The sequence below is a fragment of the Anabrus simplex genome, chromosome 11, assembly GCF_040414725.1.
Source record: "Anabrus simplex isolate iqAnaSimp1 chromosome 11, ASM4041472v1, whole genome shotgun sequence".
Lineage (NCBI taxonomy): Eukaryota > Metazoa > Arthropoda > Insecta > Orthoptera > Tettigoniidae > Anabrus > Anabrus simplex.
In genome coordinates this window covers 79,615,034-79,636,316 of record NC_090275.1, presented here as the reverse complement: position 1 = coordinate 79,636,316, position 21,283 = coordinate 79,615,034, and the positions used below count along the sequence as shown (strand labels likewise).

At 37.4% G+C, this 21,283-nt stretch overlaps 1 protein-coding gene across 2 annotated transcripts in view; it reads right to left on the bottom strand.

Annotated features, from left to right (window-relative positions):
- Positions 1–21,283, bottom strand: part of Dhc64C (dynein heavy chain, cytoplasmic) — a 353,617-nt gene that overhangs the window by 278,956 nt on the left and 53,378 nt on the right. For both annotated transcript variants that reach the window (XM_067155359.2, XM_067155358.2), the window contains exon 11: positions 10,793–11,031. In XM_067155359.2, coding sequence (XP_067011460.2) covers positions 10,793–11,031 — 239 coding nt within the window. The remainder of the gene's footprint in view (positions 1–10,792; positions 11,032–21,283) is intronic.

Sequence of the window (21,283 nt, the reverse complement as noted above, 5' to 3'; positions counted from 1 at the left end):
AGGAGCGTTCTGCGAAATTCACACCGAAATAAAAGGACGATCTGGTGGATATTGTACTATCGAGGTACAAACATATAATAGAAAATAAAAGAACCGATATGATGACATCAAAGTTGAAAGAAAAAGCTGCTGACTTGTCAATTTAAAGAGATCTCCAACAACCATTTGAAAACTTCTTGTAGCATAAAACATACACATGGGTGACAGGGGATAATTTCTTTGAGTAGGTTTTTGTAGTGTGTCGCTTAACTTCAGTTCCAGTCGTTCCTCAACATCCTCAACACTCATTTCAATCATCGGATTCCGTCTGTACCGAAAGACGCGAGGAGCTCATCGTAAAAGCAACTCTTCTTCATCAGACGAAGTCGGAATAATCTGACATCCCTGCTAAAGAAAATATATATATTACACAGTTGCTTTGTTTTGTAAACTTGAAACATAATTTAAAATAATTCATTATTGAAGCAGTATCATAAAACTAAGTAACAACAACGTGTTGGTATGGCAGTAGGCTATTGTTTATATGATATTCACATAACCTCACTTCTGAAAAAATCGAGCGATCTTTAGCAATATTATTTAACTACTAGCATTCAAGATATTTATAACTCATCTCGATATTATTAAGGCGCGGTATTCTTACGCAGATACGATACAAGGAAACACTTCTCAAGTCTTCAGGGCTAGTTCAATGTTTAATATGAACGATAATGATCTAGGTTCAAGGAGATTAACCGACGAATATTCGCCAGTCAAATCTGAACTTAGATCGAGACGAGATGATCTTAGATTAGCGTTTATACAACGGAAAATCGAAGTTCAACTTGACTGGCAGCCATTTTTCCTCATTAAACTCAGATTAAATGTTTTATACAACCGGGCCTTAGTGTGTCACTACGCCGGGTTCTAATTTTTGTTGTTTTATTAACACGGGATGTGAATGGGCATACAAAGACTTTTATGCTTTGACTACATATCAAGGAACCTTCTTTTAATCTCGGAGTAGTGAGAGGCTGTGTACACACTTCAGTGTGTCACTGCGCCAGCTTTATTATGCCATTGCTCTCTTGTTTTGACAATTTGTTTGACACATAGTGTGAATGGACGTATCAAGACTTTTAATGTACATATTTCAATGTGTAACTACACCAGCTTTAATTAATATGTCCTTGCTCATTTGTTTGTGATTTGTTTTATGGCTGATGATAACATTTAAATGTCGAAACTAGCCCCATGTTAAATAAATGTTGTGAATAACATCTATACAACACATAATTAGTATTGAATAAGTTGAACCTTATAAATAACTCATCTCTGTGATCTGAGTTCAATACGGAAACAATGAAACCCATATCTTGGAAAAACCTGGCAATGCTTTGCGTGTGATCCCACTGTAATAACAATCTATATTTGAAGTGTCAAAGTGTCTCCAGGGAGGTGTGAGAAGTGGATGGAAGTCAATGGTTCATTACCTAACTGAGGAGCTCCCTGGTTAAGGGTTATGTTGTAGTAGTAGTAGTAGTAGTAGTAGTAGTAGTAGTAGTAGTAGTAGTAGTAGTAGTAGTAAAATATGGATTTTATGTCCACTTTCCAAAGTAAAAAAATCTTATAGCTACAAGTCATGCTTTGTTAATTTGCATGAAAAATTTGCTTTAGTTACATTTTCAAACTGGAGTTACAAAAATATTAAATATTTTACTCAGATTATATGAGGCTTGTTCAAAAAATAACTTAAGAATATAACACTTTAGCGGGCTCTCCTACAGTCTAGTAGCCTTGTCTCCTTCAACGTTCTGCCGTCCTCTATTAACACGAAGGTTACGGCAAAAGTTTTTAGCAGCACGTAAACCGTAATTCTGAGGACAATGGGATCATTTTCATTTGAAAGAGCGATGTTTTTCGGCCTTGGAACATGCGTGCGCAACCCCTCCTAGCAGTAGTTCCTCCACAGCGAGGGAAGAAAGCACAGGCAGTACTGAGTCAGACACGGTGCAAGATGGATCTGTCGCGCCGCGATTTTCAAGCAATGAATTTTTATGATTACAGAAGGAAATTAAGTGCCGAAGAATGCCATTCTTCTTTGCTGCGCGTTTTTGATGAGGCTGCCCCTTCTAGGGCCACAGTTGGAAATTGGTTTCGCGAGTTTTCAAGGGTTACATAAAATCAGCTTCATGGTCCGTATCGCACTTCAATAGATTCACAATTAAATATTTATTTATTTTCCATCTAGTCGATACAATGATTGCTTAAGGCAATTTTTAATGGTCAGAAGTGGAACATGTTTCGTATATTATCAACATCTTCAGCCACATAACACTGTTCAGATTAAAAATATATAAATTGACAAAGTAATGCTTTAGAGGAAGTGTCCTTAAAATTAACATAAGATTGACAACATTAAAACAAACAAATAACATGTTAATTAAATTTCTTTTTTAAAAAGGGAATTATATTTTTTTAATTTCAAAAACATTATTTTGGAAAAAACTATTAATTGCATAATAAAGAAATGTTTGTGATATCTCTACTTTTCGCAACCTTAGAATGACAAGGTTCTTTCTGACAAAATTTGTGAAATTTTGTAGTTTAATTTCCGGGTTGAACCGTGTTGTACTTGTCTGCACATCATGTACAGTTTGCCGATGTTTCAAATACATTGCAGTATTCTTTGTCAAGGCGACTGAAATACCCCTACTCGATCCGAGGTAATCAGTCTCCCAGGCAGAAATTGCACTACTAGAGTGGCCCTGATCTTGGCCTTTTATATCCTAGCCTTTCCGGCTGACGTAAGCCCTGGCTGTCTCGTGAGTATTCTGGAAAGTATTTGTCACAGCCAGGTAGTGGGGGCTTGCCCACGCGAGCCTCGAGGCTATCGAAATCAAGAAACATCCGAACAACATAAATTTAGAAGAAGGATATAAAATCAGTAATTCTTGGATGCCTATCATTCATAGTTTAAGACATACAGACCACAACCCCATTACATAAGAGCGTAGGCAAGCCCCCACTACATGGCTGTGACAAATACTTTCCAGAATACTCACGAGACAGCCAGGGCTAACGTCAGCCAGAAAGGCTAGGATATATAAAGGCCAAGATCAGGGCCACTCTAGTAGTGCAATTTCTGCCTGGGAGACTGATTACCTCGGATCAAGTAGGGGTATTTCAGTCGCCTTGACAAAGAATACTGCAATGTATTCGAAACGTCGGCAAACTGTACATGATGTGCAGACAAGTACAACACGGTTCAACCCGGAAATTAAATAATTCTTCATACTGTGGAGCTTCACTTCTAAAATTTTTGAAAGTTATATTTTTACACTACAGGGTTCTATTTGACGTGTTCTATTTGAAAACAAGCACTATCATGCCATCTGTGAGAAAATGTGGAAACTACGAGTGTGACAAAGTTATTTGTTTGTTTTAATGTTGTCAATCTTATGTTAATTTTAAGGACACTTCCTCTAAAGCATTACTTTGTCAATTTATATATTTTTCATCTAAACAGTGTTATGTGGCTAAAGATGTTGATAATATACGAAACATGTACCGCTTCTGACCATTAAAAATTGCCTTAAGCAATCATTGTATCGACTAGGTGGAAAATAAATAAATAATTGTGAATCTAGTTTTCAAGGGGTCGGCAGTCAATTGAAGACGAACCTCGTCCAGGTCGCCCAGCAACGGCTGTGACTCAAGAAAACATTGATGCTGTGAGGGAAATGATCAAAGCAGATACACATCTTACATTTTGTGACATTGAAGGGACCTTAAATATAGGGTCAAGAGCAGCGCAGATTATTTATGCCTTACCAAGAGATGTGCCCGTTGGATGCCACATTCCCTGACAGAAAGCCAAAACGAGGAGAGAGTGGACTGGTGTCATTTCATGCTAGAAAAATTCAATGGGGGGCAGTCCAAAGACACCTACAATATCGTCATAGGTGATGAAACATGGGTCTACTATTATGACCCTGAAACGAAGAGAGAGTCTTCTGTGCGGTGCTTTCCAGGGGAGGAACCACCCACAAAAGTTCGACGAAGTCGGAGCTCCGGAAAGAAGATGGTGGCAACTTATTTTTACGAAAATGGGGCATCTCACCTCTGCGACCTTTGACATACGTCGTACAGTCAATGCTGAATGGTATGTGAATGACCGTCTTCCCAAAGTCCTCGCCACTTGGAGGTCACAGCACCTAAATTCCAAGAGTGGGCACCTTCCGCTGCATCACGACAATGCATCTGCAGCACACAGGGCTGCCAGAAAAATGGACTTTTTGGAAAGGAAAAAAGTGCAAGTGTTACCTCATCACCCCTATTCACCTGACCATGCCCCATGTGACTTCTTTCTGTTTCCTAAGACCAAGGAAAAAATATGTGGGCAGCGGTTTTCATCAGATGAAGAGGCCATTGTAGAGTACGAGAGTGCACTAAGTGACATCCCAAAAGAAGCTTGGACTGAAACATTTTCGTGGTTTCAGAGAATGGAAAAATGCATATGTGCTAATGGAGTGTATTTTGAAAAGTTGTAATTGTTGTTTTGCAAATAAAATTTTTTTCTCACACTCTGCTAAAAACTTTCAGCATAGCCCTCGTACAATGCTTCCAACACAGTTTCCACTTAAGGCAACACTCCGGAGATAAAAATCAATATTTTGGTCATTATGGCAAATTTTTTTAAATGACAAATTGAAATGATCGAGTTTCTTCTTTCTTGTCACAAAGTTATTCCGTTGAATTCAAACAATTTATCACTTTAATAATGCTTTGTTTGCCAGTCTCCACATGGCAGAAATTGGCGTGGCATCTGCTGAACTGCTTTGTTAGGTAATGATGTCAATGTCATGTTTCCATTCGATCAAATATGCCTGGTCTTTGCAATTATGCACCCATGGGATGGGCCAACAACCCCCACTCCACAATATATTTATACAGAATTCAACTGTAAGATCTACCGTATTTCTGAGTGAATTTATCAAGCCTGTTACGGACTAATATTTCAGTACTCGGTTCTCATTGAGAAACATTTTAGGCTTGTATTAGTATTCCTGATGGTACTACAATAGTGCCGAAAACTAAGTTTTGTTATACTTGTATGTTTAATCTTTTTTTTTGTGAGTTCTGTGGTGGTAGCCAATCTGTTTACTTTTGTGAAGTACGTGCACAAGTAACCTCTTGTAGTTGCGTATCAAGATACTATTATTATTGAAAGATAGCGTGCTGTAATAAGGGATAGCTTGTATCCAAGGGAATAAATAATATGCAAGCTGCCTCTGTAGATCCGTGGTAGAGTGTCGGCCTCCGGATCCCAAGATAGAGGGTTCAAACCTGGCAGAGGTAGTCGGATTTTTGAAGGGCGGAAAAAAGTCCATTTGACACTCCATGTCGTACGATGTCTGCATGTAAAAGATCTCTGGTGATACATTTGGTATTTACCCGACAAAATTCATTAAATCTCAGCCAAAGACGCCCAAGAGAGATCCGGTTTACTCTGTCTGGCATCTAGTGGGCCTAGAGTAAAACGGAACGTCGAAATTGACGAGCAGACAGCCAGATGGCGTCAAATTGAAATGTCTGCACAAAGTAGCTGAGGCCATACGATTATTATTACTATTAACAATTTATAAATCAGCTTTAGCTAAGTGACAAATTGCTGAACTTTTGATGGGAAAGAGATAGGGATCAGCTATTACCGAAGAGGAGTCTCCATTGAAAAAACCAGGGAATAAAAGGTCATGAAAAATTATCGGAATCAGATTGTTCTCATCAAGAAAGTGTCGCATCAACTTCAAGAAATGTACATCCTGCACCTATAGCCAACAATCATGACATGACAAACTACAATCCCCATAACTTCGACTCAGGAAAAGCTGCATTGTGAAAAACAAAATGCAGGTAAATCATTTTCCGTTCTTTGGAGAAGGAGAAGAAAAAGAAGAAGAGACAAGCTTCCAGAGTTACCAGTATTCGTACAGATGCTGCTAAGAAAGGGAAAACGCTCAGTTCTGGTGACTTTTAGGTAATGATCAGGAAGAAAACGTCACAAGAAATTTGGTTTAATTTTTCAGCCAATTGTAATTTTACATTTAAATCAGACTTCACTCCCATAATATTTTGCCAAATGTAACAAAAAATTTTGAAGTAGAAGGGATATTTAAGTCCAAAATTTTACAACATGAAAATTACATTAACTTTAGTACGATATATCTCCTTATATAAATTATGCACAGAAATATTTGATACGGAGAGCTTTTTAAAGAAGTATTATCTACCTAATTACAAATTTCCATGAACATGTTAGTTAAATTTCTTTTTAAAAAATGGTATTATATTTTTTAATTTCAAAAACATTTTGGAAAAAACTATTAATTGCATATAAAAGAAATGTTTGTGATATCTCTACTTTTCGCGACCTTAGAATGACAAGGTTTTATCTGACAAAATTTGTGAAAGTTATATTTTTACACTTATTTTTTTTTTTTCACCTTTTTCCCGGCTAGCAGATACACCCTTGTCATTTTTACTTCCTTGTTACATGTGAGCGGAAAGCAGTGATTGGCTGTTCGTAATCCAGTGATCCAATAGAAACACAGTTTATAATATTTTCATCCAATCACATCTGCACAATCACCATCCCTGCAATCCACATTCATAGCGTTATTGTTCATGTGAATAGATATTATACGCCTACTGTCGTAGAAATGAGTTTCGAATACAAATCAGATCGCATTAATAAACTGTTAAGTATGTGATTCCTCCGATTCATACCATCCATCAAGTGACGAGACTTCAGGCAATGAAGGAGAATCGAAGCCTTCGAAGAGGTACGGTACCATTATAATTGTATATCTTTTCAACCAGCTACAATTCCATTGAACTGTATATTATTGTTTAGACTAAGTGATATTGTAGAAAACCAAGATAATCTGAACATATTAAATGTGCGTCAATAGGAAGGATTTATTGAGGAACGGACTTCTAATTTATTAATAAGGTTAATGAGGGATAAATGCAAAGTTAAGGGTACTGGAGCTGAAAGGACGCAATAATATATTATTGGACATGATTGTTACTAGTGCCAGTACTAGTGTTAGCATGGCATAAGGGATTTGCTGAATGACTTATATTTGAAATACGTGCTCGTTTTTCTAGATTACAGTTATCAGCAAAAGCAGATATCAGAGCAGCATTCTCAGAGTGTGATACCAGTATGCTAATTTTAGAAGGCAGCAAAGTAGGTGGAATGCTACGAGCAGATAAATATGACAGTGATCCTAATGAGAAAATCAACCGCAAATCTCCTGAAAGCTAATTACTTTGAACGATTTTAGGGTCGAAGTACTGTAGTTTATTAGATTTTTATTTTTAATATGAAGTAAATTTTCCAGGATACAGTCACTATTATACTAATTCATGGCCTTTCATTTAGGGATTATAATACACCATGCAATATCCCAGTTATATTAGATTTGGATCTCCACTACCATACAACTCATAACCAAGATTTAGAGGCAGACACTGCCTGTTCTGTTCAAGTTGATGCTATCCCAACTACAGAAGATCTGAAACACAACAAAAATAATAGAGTAAGGAAAACAATTCCTTGTCCTACAAACTGGAAGGCAAATGTTCGAAAGGAACGGCACCAAGCAGGACGTGCTTATACCAGCAAACGAGGAAAATATATACCAGCTAAGAAGGTAATCAATACAGAGGACTGCTTGAACACTTGCAAATTTAAGTGCAGCACCAAAATTTGTGCTTCTGAAAGACATGCACTTTTTAGTTATTATTAACCCAAAATGAAAAATACCACTTCCTTGCTTCTAGTACTGAGAGATTGATGAGAAGTTGAATTACAAAACCAGGTGAGGAAACCAGGCGTGGATTTTCATTTAAGTATTCTTTTAGTATACGAAATTAGAATGTTAAGAGTTTGCAAGCAATTTTATTTAGGGACTTTAAACATATCACAGAAGCCGGTCTACAATGTGCACAAGAACAAAGATATAGAAACTGGAGTGCCGAAACAAGACCAGAGAGGCTTTAAACAGCTCGAGTTGTTTACCAGAAACAATGAAAAATGAAATTAGGATGCACATAGATTCATTCCCTGCAATTGAATCTCACCACTGCCAAACCTCTACAAGTAAAAAGTACCTATCTTCATATTTAAATATTACAAATATGTATGATTTGTACTGTGATCTATGTAAATCCAAAGGTTCTGCTCCAGCGAAGCAGAGCTTGTATAGGCGTATCTTTGTTACGGAGTACAATCTAGACTTTCACAAGGCGAAGAGTGAGCGCTGCGATGTGTGTGAAGCTTATAAGGTTTCGGAGGGTCAACATTTAACAACCATAGAGCACAAAACAGAATACGAAGAGGATTTCCTGAATAAAACTCTGTGTCGAGCTGACAGAGACAGAGACAGAAAAAACAAGGATATACCTGTATTAAGTTTTGATCTGCAGAATGTGATTGCTTGTCCTAGGGCAGAAATAAGTTCTTTCTTTTATAGGAGAAAATTGAACACGTATAATTTGACTGCTGTTTTGTCAACAACAAGACAAGTTTACTGCGCTCTCTGGACTGAGGTACAATCGGGAAGAACAGGAAATGATAACGCTAGTGCATTCAGGGTAATACTGGATCAAGTAATTGCAGAGAACAATATTGATGAACTGATAACGTGGAGCGACTCGTGTGTTCCACAGAATAGGAATGCGCATATTTCGTTTGCTGTGTTAGATTTTTTGAGAGACAACAATGATGTGAAGCGCATCACAATGAAATATTCCACTCCACGTCACTCGTGTATTCAGGAAGTGGACAACGTACATAGTTGCATTGAAAAAGCCATGCGGGTTAATGAATTTTTCTTTCCCTTAGGACTAATCAGAATTTTGAAAGGCATCAATAGAACAAGACCTTACAAGATTGTGCAAATGAAGGACACTAATTTTAAGGACTTCGGTACCCCTGCGAAGCTTCTGAACTACAAATTGATTCCCTTCACGAAAGTGAGTTCTATAATATTTAGTCAGGTACTACATGAAGTTCAGTTCGTCCTCAGCCACTCTCCTGGTTCTCAGCCACAGGTTCAACCTGAAGATGCTGCAGAAGCCAGTGCGCCGAACAACACAAAGTGATGAATGCCCAGTATACTTCTCCAGGTGTGACTTCAATCTTGGAACTAAAGCCAAAAGTCTCCAAGCAAATATCTCAGGTTACAGAAGAAAGAAGGATATAAAGGCCATGTTGCAATTCATGCTTTTACAAGACAGAGCATACTACAACACAGCCCTGCATTTATAATCGTAAAAGTTGTAAGTTCCAATCATGTTAGTTCAGAGTAACTTATTATCAATGAACATTATATGGGTATCTATCTTGTAATAAATATAATACGTTAATTTCTGACATTTAATTAACCGGCTTTCTCGTTTTAATTACTTCATCCCAATGAAAAATTGAAATATTTAACGTAAAAAATGTAGTAACTGGGAAAGCTGCAAATTTTATCTGAAATACTTCATTGCACAGGATAGCAAAACAAGGCATTATAAAGTATTATTCCTGTGAAATGTAACAAGGCAACGTTCTAAGAGCACACAGGACCCTGTCAAATTAAAATTTAACATTATCTTGAGCAGACAAGGTTCTAACTGCATTTTTACGCTTTCAGTTTATGGTAAAATTGAAATGATATTGATTTTCTGACACAATGCATTTGTGTCTATTGTGTGTCTCAGGTAATTAATAAAATTTGAAGTGTTTTTGTTAAAAATGAACAAACTTATGATGGTTTGAATTTTCAAATGCAAGTTTCTCCAAATAATAGAAATGGAAGATAGAACCTTGTCATTCTAAGGTCACGTTTTATCTAGGCGACATTCCCACAAAGTTTCATGAAAATCCAAGCATTAGGTAAAAATGACTGTTTATCTCAGGAGTGTTGCTTTAAGGAAGCGGCGAGGCTACTTAGAGAATCTGCCTGTGATTTCAGTGTGATCTCTTCAGTTGACTGAAACTGTCTTCCTTTCAGTATGAATTTCAGTTTGTGGAGTAGAAAAAGGTCTCCTGAAGTTATAATAGGTGAATGGAGTGTGTGGAAAAGCACAGTTCACTCTGTGTTACTCAAAAATTCACAAATCAGCAGCGATCAACTCACCAAATCAAAGAAACTAATTTTAACATAGCTGATTTTGTAACTACGCTACTCGATTCCATTGCTGGAGTAGCTTTAAATTTGTATGTTAAAACAACAGAATATACTTAGAACTAAGAAGGTATCATCACCTGCCACTTGAAAGGTTAGCTCACAGTGAGCCATCTAGTGACGAATGAGAGTACTACTTACTATAGACCAACGGTAAAGCATTCTTAAATTCAAACCATTATTACAGAACTCTTGCTTGTGAACATAAAATTTTCTTCTGAAGTCACAGAGCAAAGTACTCTGCAAAATGTAAAGAATTTCACCTTCTTTTCTTACACAGCAAAAGCCCAAAAGCATACAGAAGGATACAAGCACTTTCCATTGGCAAACACTGCTTTTATGTGCATAGGAAAAGAGGAAGGCGGTGTGAAAAGCAATCGTGGAAAGGAATAAAAGAATGTCATAACAAAGACCATGTAAAAGATCAAAAAGAGTACGCATGATAAAGATGATATATAACACATAATAATTTTAAGGTCAAACAACTGTAATATGCCTACAAACAGGGTGGGTGAGTGGAGTATTCTTTCCTCTCTTTTCCAGCTTAACTTTATTAAGAAAATCCTTACCTCTTTTGACAGCGTTATAATTTCTGGCAAGAAGTTGACTTTCAGTTTCAAAACATTCCCTCGTCCAGTGCGAGACCGCTGGCTCTCAATGGCAAAGATGCGTCCAGTCACTCCCAAGTTACGAGCTTGGACTTTACGAGCCCAATCGTCGAAGATCTCCTGTGTATTCAGCTTCAATCGGAAACTATCACCATCTGCCTTAAGTTTCTGTCCCTCTATGTGGTTCTCCCAGCCCTTGCCTATTAAGCAAAAATTCAAGAAGTAGTATAAGACAAAATTACACAACAGTATCACTGTAGCACGTTTATTTCCCTTAAATGCTGCAGTATTATATTCAACACATAGCAAATAGCAATAAAACAGTATTGGGATTTTTTTTTTAAACCCACGGCACTTAACGCCCTTGAAAAGGCCTTGGCCTGTCCAGCGACCGCTGCTCAGCCCGAAGGCCTGCAGATTAAGAGGGGTCGTGTGGTCAGCACGGTGCATCCTCTCGGCCGTTATTCTGGGCTTTCGAGACTGGGGCCGCCATCTCACCATCAGATAGCTCCTCGATTCTAATCACGTAGGCTGAGTGGACCTCGAACCAGCCCTCAGGTCGAGAGAAAATTCCCTGACCTGGCCAGGAATCGAACCCGGGGCCTCCGGGAGAGAGGCAGGCAGGCACGCTACCCCTACACCACAGGGCCGGCTATTGGGAAATATTATTGTGACATTATTTCACTCTGGTGGAGTTGAATGTTATGTACAGTACCATATTTTGTTTTGGTTTGTGATACAGTGTGAACAATACCAAAATAGGCTAATATATAAGAGGTGCTAAAAGAAAGCCACAATATAAATATTATATTATCATGACAAATTTTTAGAGATAAAGTAAAATACAGTAGAAGTCTGCTATAGCGGGTACGGCATATAACGAGAACCCCGTTATACCGACAATATTTTGCTGTCCCTTCAAAATTCCTATATTAAACTGTGTATTATCCTGCGGTTATAGCAAGAGCCCTATCACTGACGCATCCGTTATTACGAGTGATTAAGCGCGTGTGATTTTTTCCGTTATCGATATTTATGCACCGCAACGATTATGTTACATGCAATCGATTAAATTCGGTAGCGTTTCCTCGCTGTGTTCACTAGCAAGTTCTGTCGACATTCGAACGCGATGTTGGAGTCTGATAGTAATACCCGTCGACTGCTGTTCTGTGAAGAAAATTCGAAATGAAGGAGAACATATTTTCGTAATAAATATGTAAATAACGTGTCCGATAACAGTTCTTAACTCGTTAAAAATAAAGTCTGACTAAACGATCGCTTAATTATAATGCTAAATACTGGAATTAAGTAAAAATGGGATACACCTCGAGATATGGCAGGAGTGCATAATTTATTTCAGAGGTTAGTTTATATTTTCTTGCGTCTGGTTAAATTATGGAAAGGTTATTATCATGTAAATTTATAGCGAGAAGGTTATCATTTCATTACTGGCGGTTGAAGTATGTTTTCATCGTATGTATAATACGGATACGTGACGCTGTTTGAATAAGGAAACTGAAACGTTTGCCACAAAATGCGATCAATAATCTTTGGTACGGTATAGTTTTCACACCATGTGCGCTCTCTCGTCGATATTCGAAGGCGAAGTTGGAGTCGAAATGAAAGAGGATAACAAGTTTTCGTAATAAATGCGTAAGTAACGTGGCCGAAGCAGTTGGTAATTAGTTCAAAATAAAGGCTGAAGTAAACGATCTCTTAATTTTAACGTTATATACTGATTTTAAGTAAGAATGTGATACGTCTCAAGACGTCGCAGAATACATCACTGATTTCAAAGGATAGTTCATATTTTCTCGCGTCTAGTTAAATTTTGGAAAGGCTATTCACATATAAATTTTAGCGAGGATAACTAATTTCTCTACATGCGTTTCAATTATGTTTTCATGACATATATACGGTTAAGTGACACCATTTGAAGAAGAAAGCTCTGGAGTGATACCGTATTTCTCCGAATCCAAGACGACTGTTTTTTCCCTCAGAATCTCATGCGAAAAATCAAGGGTCGTCTTGCATTCGCGACCTAACAGTAATGAAAACCACTGGCAACTCTCGCGGTAACCATGCTGCTTCTTTCCACTCAGGCGCATGCACACACAAAATTCGTTGACAATAAACGACCGCCTCTTTATGATACATCATAAGCCGTGACAACCGGTTATACAGTGCCTGAGTGTAACATCACTGGATCTCGGAAAATAGTGAAGAGAGAATGACATTCTATTAGCCTCTTCTTCTTCTTGTATGACCACATAGGATCACTTTAGTCAGTCCGTCGTTCAGATCTCTTTGAAGAGATTGTTCGGGCTTTGCGGTCCTCCCAGTACTTCTTCAGACGCTCCAATCTTCGTGCCCTTTGCTCAGTTGAAAGTATGCGTGTTGTTGGTTTGTTTTGTGTAAGGGTAAAGCGGAGGTTTGTATTCTTGAGTTTTGTATTCAATTTTATCTTATATGTGGTGTCCTCTGTTGTAAGGCCTATTTCCTTCAGATCCTCTCTTACTTCTCTGATCCATTTACATCCTGTTGTGGTATATTTTGAGACGAGATTGTGTTGTACTAGTTGTTTCAGAAGTCTCGAATCCTGCATCCTCATGATATATTCAAAGAATCCCAGTCTCCTCTTACGCATAGTATCTGTAATGGGTTCTAGCTCTTGTTCACGGCTTTGTTAGGTATTAACCGCCACTGTCCATCTTTCTGGTATTTTTTGTTGATGCAGGTTCTTCCAATCCTCCTTTCAATTTTCTGAAGTCTGTCAGTTGTTGATTGTTTATTCAGGTAAAAAAGTGTTTCTGCTGCATATGTAGCTTCCGGTTTTATAACTGTGTTGTAGTGTTTAATTTTTGTATTTATTGATAGACATTTCTTTTTGTAGATATCCCATGTTAATTTTTGTGCTTTAGCTAATCTATTTGTTCTTGTTTGGATTGAGACTTTTTCATTTAGGTTATGTGTTATTACTTCTCCAAGATATTTAAATTGAGTTACTATTTTGATTTTATTACGATTTATGGCAACTTCTTTTAGTTGTGTTGGTTTTTGGGGCATAATTTCTGTTTTTTCAAATTATATTTTGAGGCCAATTTTATTTGCAATGTTTTGAAGTTCTGATATCTGGGTTTTTGCTTCTATTATGTCCACTGTTAGTAATGCTAAATCGTCAGCGAAACCCAGGCAATTTTTTTTTTATTTTTCGGCCAATCTTTATTTTAGGGGGACATTTTCTAAACCATTCCCTCATTACCATTTCTAGAGCACAATTAAGTAATAGTGATAAGAGCCCATCTCCCTTCCATAGTCTAGTTTTAATTTCGAATGTCTCTGATGTTTCACCCCTAAACTTCACTTTTGATTTGGTGTTAGCGAGAGTCAATTTTATCATGTTTATTAATTTGGAGTACAGTCCAAGGTGTCTTAAAATTTTAAACAGAGATTCTGTATGGATGCAAAGATAAGCTTTCTTGAAATCTACAAATGTTATCAGCATATCTCTATTTCTTCTCCTGTTATAGTCCATTATCAATTTAAGACTCATGATTTGATCAGGAAAGCTCCTCCAGGGTCTGAAACCTCCTTGATATTCTGCTAGTTCTTTCTCAAGTTGCAAACTTATCCTATTAAGGATGATTATTGAAAAAAATTTGTATGTTATGTCTAGCAGCAAGATTCCCCTGTAGTTATTAGGGTTGGTTTTGTCTCCTTTTTTGTGCAGTGGGTGAATGAGGGCTATTGTCCAGTGTTCTGGTAGTTCTTCTTTCATCCAGATAGAGACAAGTTGCTGATGGAGGGCAACTTTTGCTGATGTTCCTGCATATTTCCAGATTTCCGCAAAGGTCTGATCTTCTCCTGGCACTTTGTAGTTTTTTAATTTATTCACAGCTTGGTAGACTTCCTTTATTGTGGGGGGACTGATGTTCTCTGCTGGTGTTTTTATCGGGGTGTTGGTGTCCAAATGAAGGAGTTCTATAGGTTCCTCACAATTTAAAAGCTTGCTGAAATATTTAGCCAGAATTTCTGCATTGTCTTTATTGTTACGAGCCAGCTTACCATCTTCATCCTTCATCAGTAGGGTCGGGGGTTTTGTAGTAGTCCCTTGATTGAGTTTTATTGAATTGTTCTTCAATTAACTGCAGTGTGTCCTTATGATGTTGTCTTTTTATTCTTCATAAGACTTGGGTAGTTTCTTTTCTCTGTTTTGCATTTATTAATATGACATTTCTTTTTGTAGATATCCCGTGTTAATTTTTGTGCTTTAGCTAATCTATTTGTTCTTGTATGGACTGAGATTTTTCACTTAGGTTATGTGTTATTTCTCCAAGATATTTAAATTGAGTTACTATTTTGATTTTATTACCATTTATGGTAACTTCTTTTAGTTGTGTTTATTTTTGGGGCATAATTTCTGTTTTTTTTCAAATGATATTTTGAGGCCAATTTTATTTGCAATGTTTTGAAGTTCTGATATCTGGGTTTTTGCTTCTTTATTGTCCACTGCTAGTAATGCTAAATCGTCAGCGAAACCCAGGCAGTTTGTTTTGTTTTTTCGGCCAATCTTTATTTTGGGGGGACATTTCCTAAACCATTCCCTCATTACCATTTGTAGAGCACAATTAAATAATAGTGGTGAGAGCCCATCTCGCTGCTGTAGACCAGTTTTAATTTCAAATGTCTCTGATGTTTCACCCCTAAACTTCACTTTTGATTTGGTATTAGCAAGAGACAATTTTATCATGTTTATTAATTTGGAGTACAGTCCAAGGAGTCTTAAAATTTTAAACAGAGATTCTCTATGGATGCAATCATAAGCTTTCTTGAAATCTACAAATGTTATCAGCATATCTCTATTTCTTCTCCTGTTATACTCCATTATCAATTTAAGACTCATGATCTGATCAGGACAGCTCCTCCAGGGTCTGAAACCTCCTTGATATTCTCCTACTTCTTTCTCAAGTTGTAAACTTATCCCATTAAGGATGATTATTGAAAATAATTTGTATGTTATGTCTAGCAGCGAGATCTCCCTGTAGTTACTAGCGTCGGTTTTGTCTCCTTTTTTGTGCAGTGGGTGAATGAAGGCTGTTCAGTGTTCTGGTTGTTCTTTAATCCAGATAGAGACAAGTTGATGGAGGGCAACTTTTGCTGATGTTGCGGCGTATTTCCCGATTTCCTCAAAGGTCTATGTAAATGTTTCACAAATCTGCAGAATTACATCAAAACATGCGAGCCTTAGAATTCTTTAGAAAGGCCACGGCTACTCAGTGGCACAGTTATAACGCGTCTACTGTGCCTCACTCATAGTAAAATTAAGTTTTATAGACAGCAAGAATATTATCGTGATGGATAGTCATAAAGAAACGTAGAACAGGTGTTGCCGGCAAATTTTCAACGGGTTCTCGTCGATATTATGATGCCAATTTTAAGCTAATCGTTATTAAACACCCTGAAATGTAGAATAATTGTGCAGCCGCAAGAAAATACGGCATAGGCCTAACTAAAGCCAATATTTGGCGTCAGCGTGAAGACTAAGATACAAAAAATGCATTCAGTTGTCCGCAACAAGGACGCTTTAACCCTTTCCCACGGAATATCTTTGACTCACTGTGGGGTGAAACCTAGAGTAATAATTTGCTTGTCAGGTATAGTTGTGGAGTACCTTCACTAAATATTTTTTTCTGTAAAAACCACTTAAGATATCAATTTCAAATTTTTTAACAATGGAAAATACACAATAGTTATTCTAAAATGATACAATGAGATCACCTAATTACACACAAGACACCCCCCCCCCCTGTTCGGAATGGTACATCAGGAAGCATCCAATATGGTGCATAATGTTAAATTGCTTGTTCTTGAAGTCAGTCTAAATTGCTGGACATGATGGGGCTGTTATTTTCTTGGTAATGCAGAGAACGCAGGAATTCACCCTGAATCTCCAAATTTGTTTTATTTTCGGGATCAGTCGGATGAAGATATTTCGATAGCAAATCGTGTTTCCTCTCGGACATACAAACTATAAGCAATTTTTGAATGAATGGGATTGGAAGTTAAACTGACATTAGTTGGAATAGGCTATTGTGTAATCAAGTAGAGGCTTATAGTCCGAAAGATAATTAACTGAAGGATTAAAACTGACAATTATGTATTTTACAAGTAGGCCTAATATTTTAAAACTAGACGGTACCTGAATGAACATTTCCTGTCCTGTGCCGTATTTCGATTTCTCTCAGATTCATATCCTGTCCCAAATGCTTCCCATACAATTTTTATTATCATATCTACAACTTCAAACTCACTACCATTGCATTTGTCAACATATTGATCTAATTTGTAACAAATATCCTCGGCATTCAAGTGGTTATGAGCAGTCATGTTGTTGCAGTGTGTTTACATTCAGTCAGCTGTCTGTTCTATCTAAGAAAACGTATAAAAGAACACTTTATTTTAGGATTCCGTGCATGCCAGTAGCATCTAGGAAGCGTAGAGAATTCGCTGGTTCCAAAAAGTTATATGTTTAGCAGACAGATGGCAGAGGAAGTCTGTTTGAAAGTCGAGTACGCTTTACTACGCAACCCGCGGGAGACAATGTGCAACTCCAGTACGCTTTACTACGCAATCCGCGGGAAAGAGTTAAAGAAGACGAAAATGAAATTGCGAGGTACCAGTATGTGCACGAAAAACGCAAAGCCGGAAAGGCCATACCGTGGCACAATAAACTAATTCGTTGACCTTCAACATCCGCGATTAGGCCTATACATCGCTTGCCGCTGAAGTTGGCCGAACCCGGCAGGCGAGACATGCGTGTAGCAGTAGCCGGTTATATCTGACGCTGACTAAAAGTACCATAACAGTTTTATAGACAGCAAGAATATTTTCCTGATGGATTGCCGTATTTTAGAGACGCATGGAATAGGTATTGCCGGCAAATTTTCAACGGGTTCTCCTCGGTATTATGATGCCAATCTTAAGTTAATGGTCATTAAACCCGCGGAAATAAAGATTAATTGTGCAGCCGCAAAAAAAAAAAAAAAGTGGCATAACGAAAGCCAATGTTCGGCATCCAAAATAGTATAAAAAAGCATACTGTACAACAAAGGCATTCATATGATTTTACAAAGCACTTTTTGAGCCTTATTAAAATTTTTGAAGGAAAAAGTGGGGATCGTCTTTGATTCGGAGAAATATGAAACTGTAATTTTTCAGAATGAAATTAAACATACACTTTTACGTAGTATCGCATTTCGCAAAATAACAAACAAGTCGTAGTGTGGATATCATCCACGGAAACGCGAGTTTTGAACAAATTGATTGCCGTTTCACACCGATTTTTATGTGTATGGGGAGTCTTCTGACTTTTATACAAAATGGGATGTAACGACAATCCGCTATAGCGAGTAAATTTTCTGCTGTTGTGAATTCTCGCTGTAACGGACTTCTGCTGTAATTGAACATACTGTACAATAAAAATACTTGATATGAGAAGGGAACATATTATATAAAACCTTATACAAGAGATAAGAAGAAATACTGAGAACATTAAAACGGTAGATGGTAACCGTACATTATGTAAATTCCATACTGCATTAGACAAATACATTTCCAAACACAAAAGTCTAGGCTCCTACTTGGAAATTGTCCAGGGTTGACTGTTTTAGGTTTTTACTGCTTTCTTGAAGTACAAACCTCTCCATTTCCCACATTGCCTTCCATGTAGTGATGGGACTATCGAATGAAAACTACCGAATTATTCGATAGTTGTCAACTACCGCTACAACCGATTGTTTCCGTTTGCATTTGGTTTTTCATTCGGATTGCAAATTCCAATTGTTTCCACTAGACAGTGCTGAAATTGGATCATCTTTCGTTATGGAATGAATTCAGAGTTATTTATTACAAATGAATAGATACCCGACTCAAAGTTGTACAATGATAAATGCAATTTCATTATTGTGCACTTTATCAATAGATAACCATGTTATTGTTTTTATAAATACTTTCCATATGCTAAGCATGAACCTCTAATGATGAAACATTAACCTTAAAAGAAGGGAATTATTTTAAACTAGCACTTTCCCGCTGGCTCCGCACGCAATGTACAAAGTATGGTGTTCTTCGTTACTATTCTCACGGATGTATTTGCAAGGTTTTGAGTTAATGAAATAAAGCACATGATCTGCTGTGGTAATAGAATGTAATATTATATCAAAACACTTTAAATACATCACACAAATAAATTGAATTAAACATTCCTTGAAACAACACTACACACCAAACTCTTTAAAAAGTCCTTCAAATATCTTTGTCATGGAGACAAATGTACTCACAACTTTTCTCAGAATCTACCAACTTACGTAGTTATTACCTCAAAAGAAAGCGCTTGATCCACTGAGTGTTTTTCGACCAAAACGAACTGCGTACCTCAATCGGAACGAAAGATATGATTGCTCAATGAGAAAAAATGTTGAAGAAATGAGACGTCAAATTGAATGTGCACTGATAACTTTCCTCAGAATCGACCAATTTGAATAGTTAAGAGCTGGAACGAAAGAGCTTGATTCACTGAGTGTTCTTAAGCTAAAACGAATTCTGCATCTCAATTAATACCAAGATATGATTGCTTCAAAGAGACAAAAAATTAGAAAAGTCAAATAATTTGAGGAAGGCGGAAGTTAAGTGATTTTTAGTACCTGATGACAAGTCTGTGCATGAATACCTTTCAGCTAAAAAAGGAATGAAGGAAATCGACCGGATAGAATGCCCAGACTGACTTTAGTTTTCATAAAAAAATTTAATATTGCTTGGTACTTGGAAAATATGTTGTCTTTTCAATTAGTTTAGTTTGCAATATTCACATTATTTTAAAATGTGGTGTTGTTATAATAAGGTGTAAACCTAACCTAAGTCTGAAATTACCTAACATTTGTTATTTTATGAATAAACGACCTTATATTCATTAACTTGTGGTTAGGGACACAAAAATGAAACATGACTACAATTACTTAATCGGGACATTTTATCTTATTTTATAAAGCAACGCATTTCAGTTTCCTATCACTTCACTCAAACATTGTGTAACGCTTGTTGCTAGTCTCAATATTTCCGCTTATATCACTACCAACAAAAGAAACACGCTATAAAAATCTGTAGTATAATACAACAATCCACATTTCGGTAGTTACTAGCAAATGACTTTACTAGTTACTGGTACAACCCCAGTACAAAACTGTATATTACTACTTTACAACCGATTTTAAATCGAATTAAAACTATCGAACGTTTTTATTCGATAGTCACGCTTCACAATCGGTAGTCTACCGATAGTTTAAAACATTCGATATTCCCATCACTGTTTCCGTGTGTTCTGAGGCACACTGACTGAACCTTCCATAAACTGCCTCAGTTTTTCAAGGCAGATGCTTGCCTCACTACAAGATGGTCTTGGGGGGGATTCTCTTCCTCCTCGTCTTCTTCTTCTTCTCATCACCTGCTGGAATTTCCTTGCAGATCTCATCGATGGTCTGCTCCTCGCAAGTGATTACCATATCATCAATGGCAGTGAAGTTGTCCAAACTACTGGTGATCTCTATCTTCTCCTGTATATTTTTCCAGCACCCTGGCTCTTCATCACCAACTTCCATAACAATGCTGTTGGTACCACCAGCAAAGCCTGCTTTCTTGAAGCAATTTGCTATTATTACAGGCTCCAATGAATCCCGTGATGAGGCAATTAAATGCATTTTGTCCAAAAGAGATGGTTTGTAGATGGGTTTGCCTGCTTCCATGCATAGCAGCATATGGCGCACAACTGATTTTCGGTATCTCTGCTTCAATACCTTAATGATTCCTTGGTCCATGGGCTGTAGTACCGATGTAGTATTCGGTGGAAAAAATTCTACCTTGATGTTCCTTAAATGGGGCCACTCCTTGGGATGAGCAGGGAAGTGGTCCATAAACACCACAATCTTCCTGTTCAGGCTCCCCATTTTTGCATCTAATGCCTGCTTATACTCTTCAAACAGGGAACTTGTCATCCAAGCTGACATGTTGCTGGTGTACTTACACGGTCAAGTCCTCTTGACATTTGAAACAACGTGGTTCTTAGACTTACCTATCATCAGTAGAAGTAGTCTTTCAGTTCCTTCCATATTAGCACCAACCAATACCGTAACTCGCAATTTACTTAATGTCCCCCCGTGGCAAGATTCTCCCTTCTAAACTAGAATTAACTGGGATAAGCTGGTAAAAAAGTGCAAATTCATCAAGATTAAAAACGTTGCAAGGTTTGTAACTGCATATTTTAACAGGCAGAACTTTTTCCTTTCAAGCTCCCCTTTCCTCCACACTTACACTCTCTGCTTCGCCACAAATTGTTTTGTAAACGATACGGCCTGATTTTTAAAGCGGTCCAGCCACCCGTTCGACGCAGTAAAAGGTACC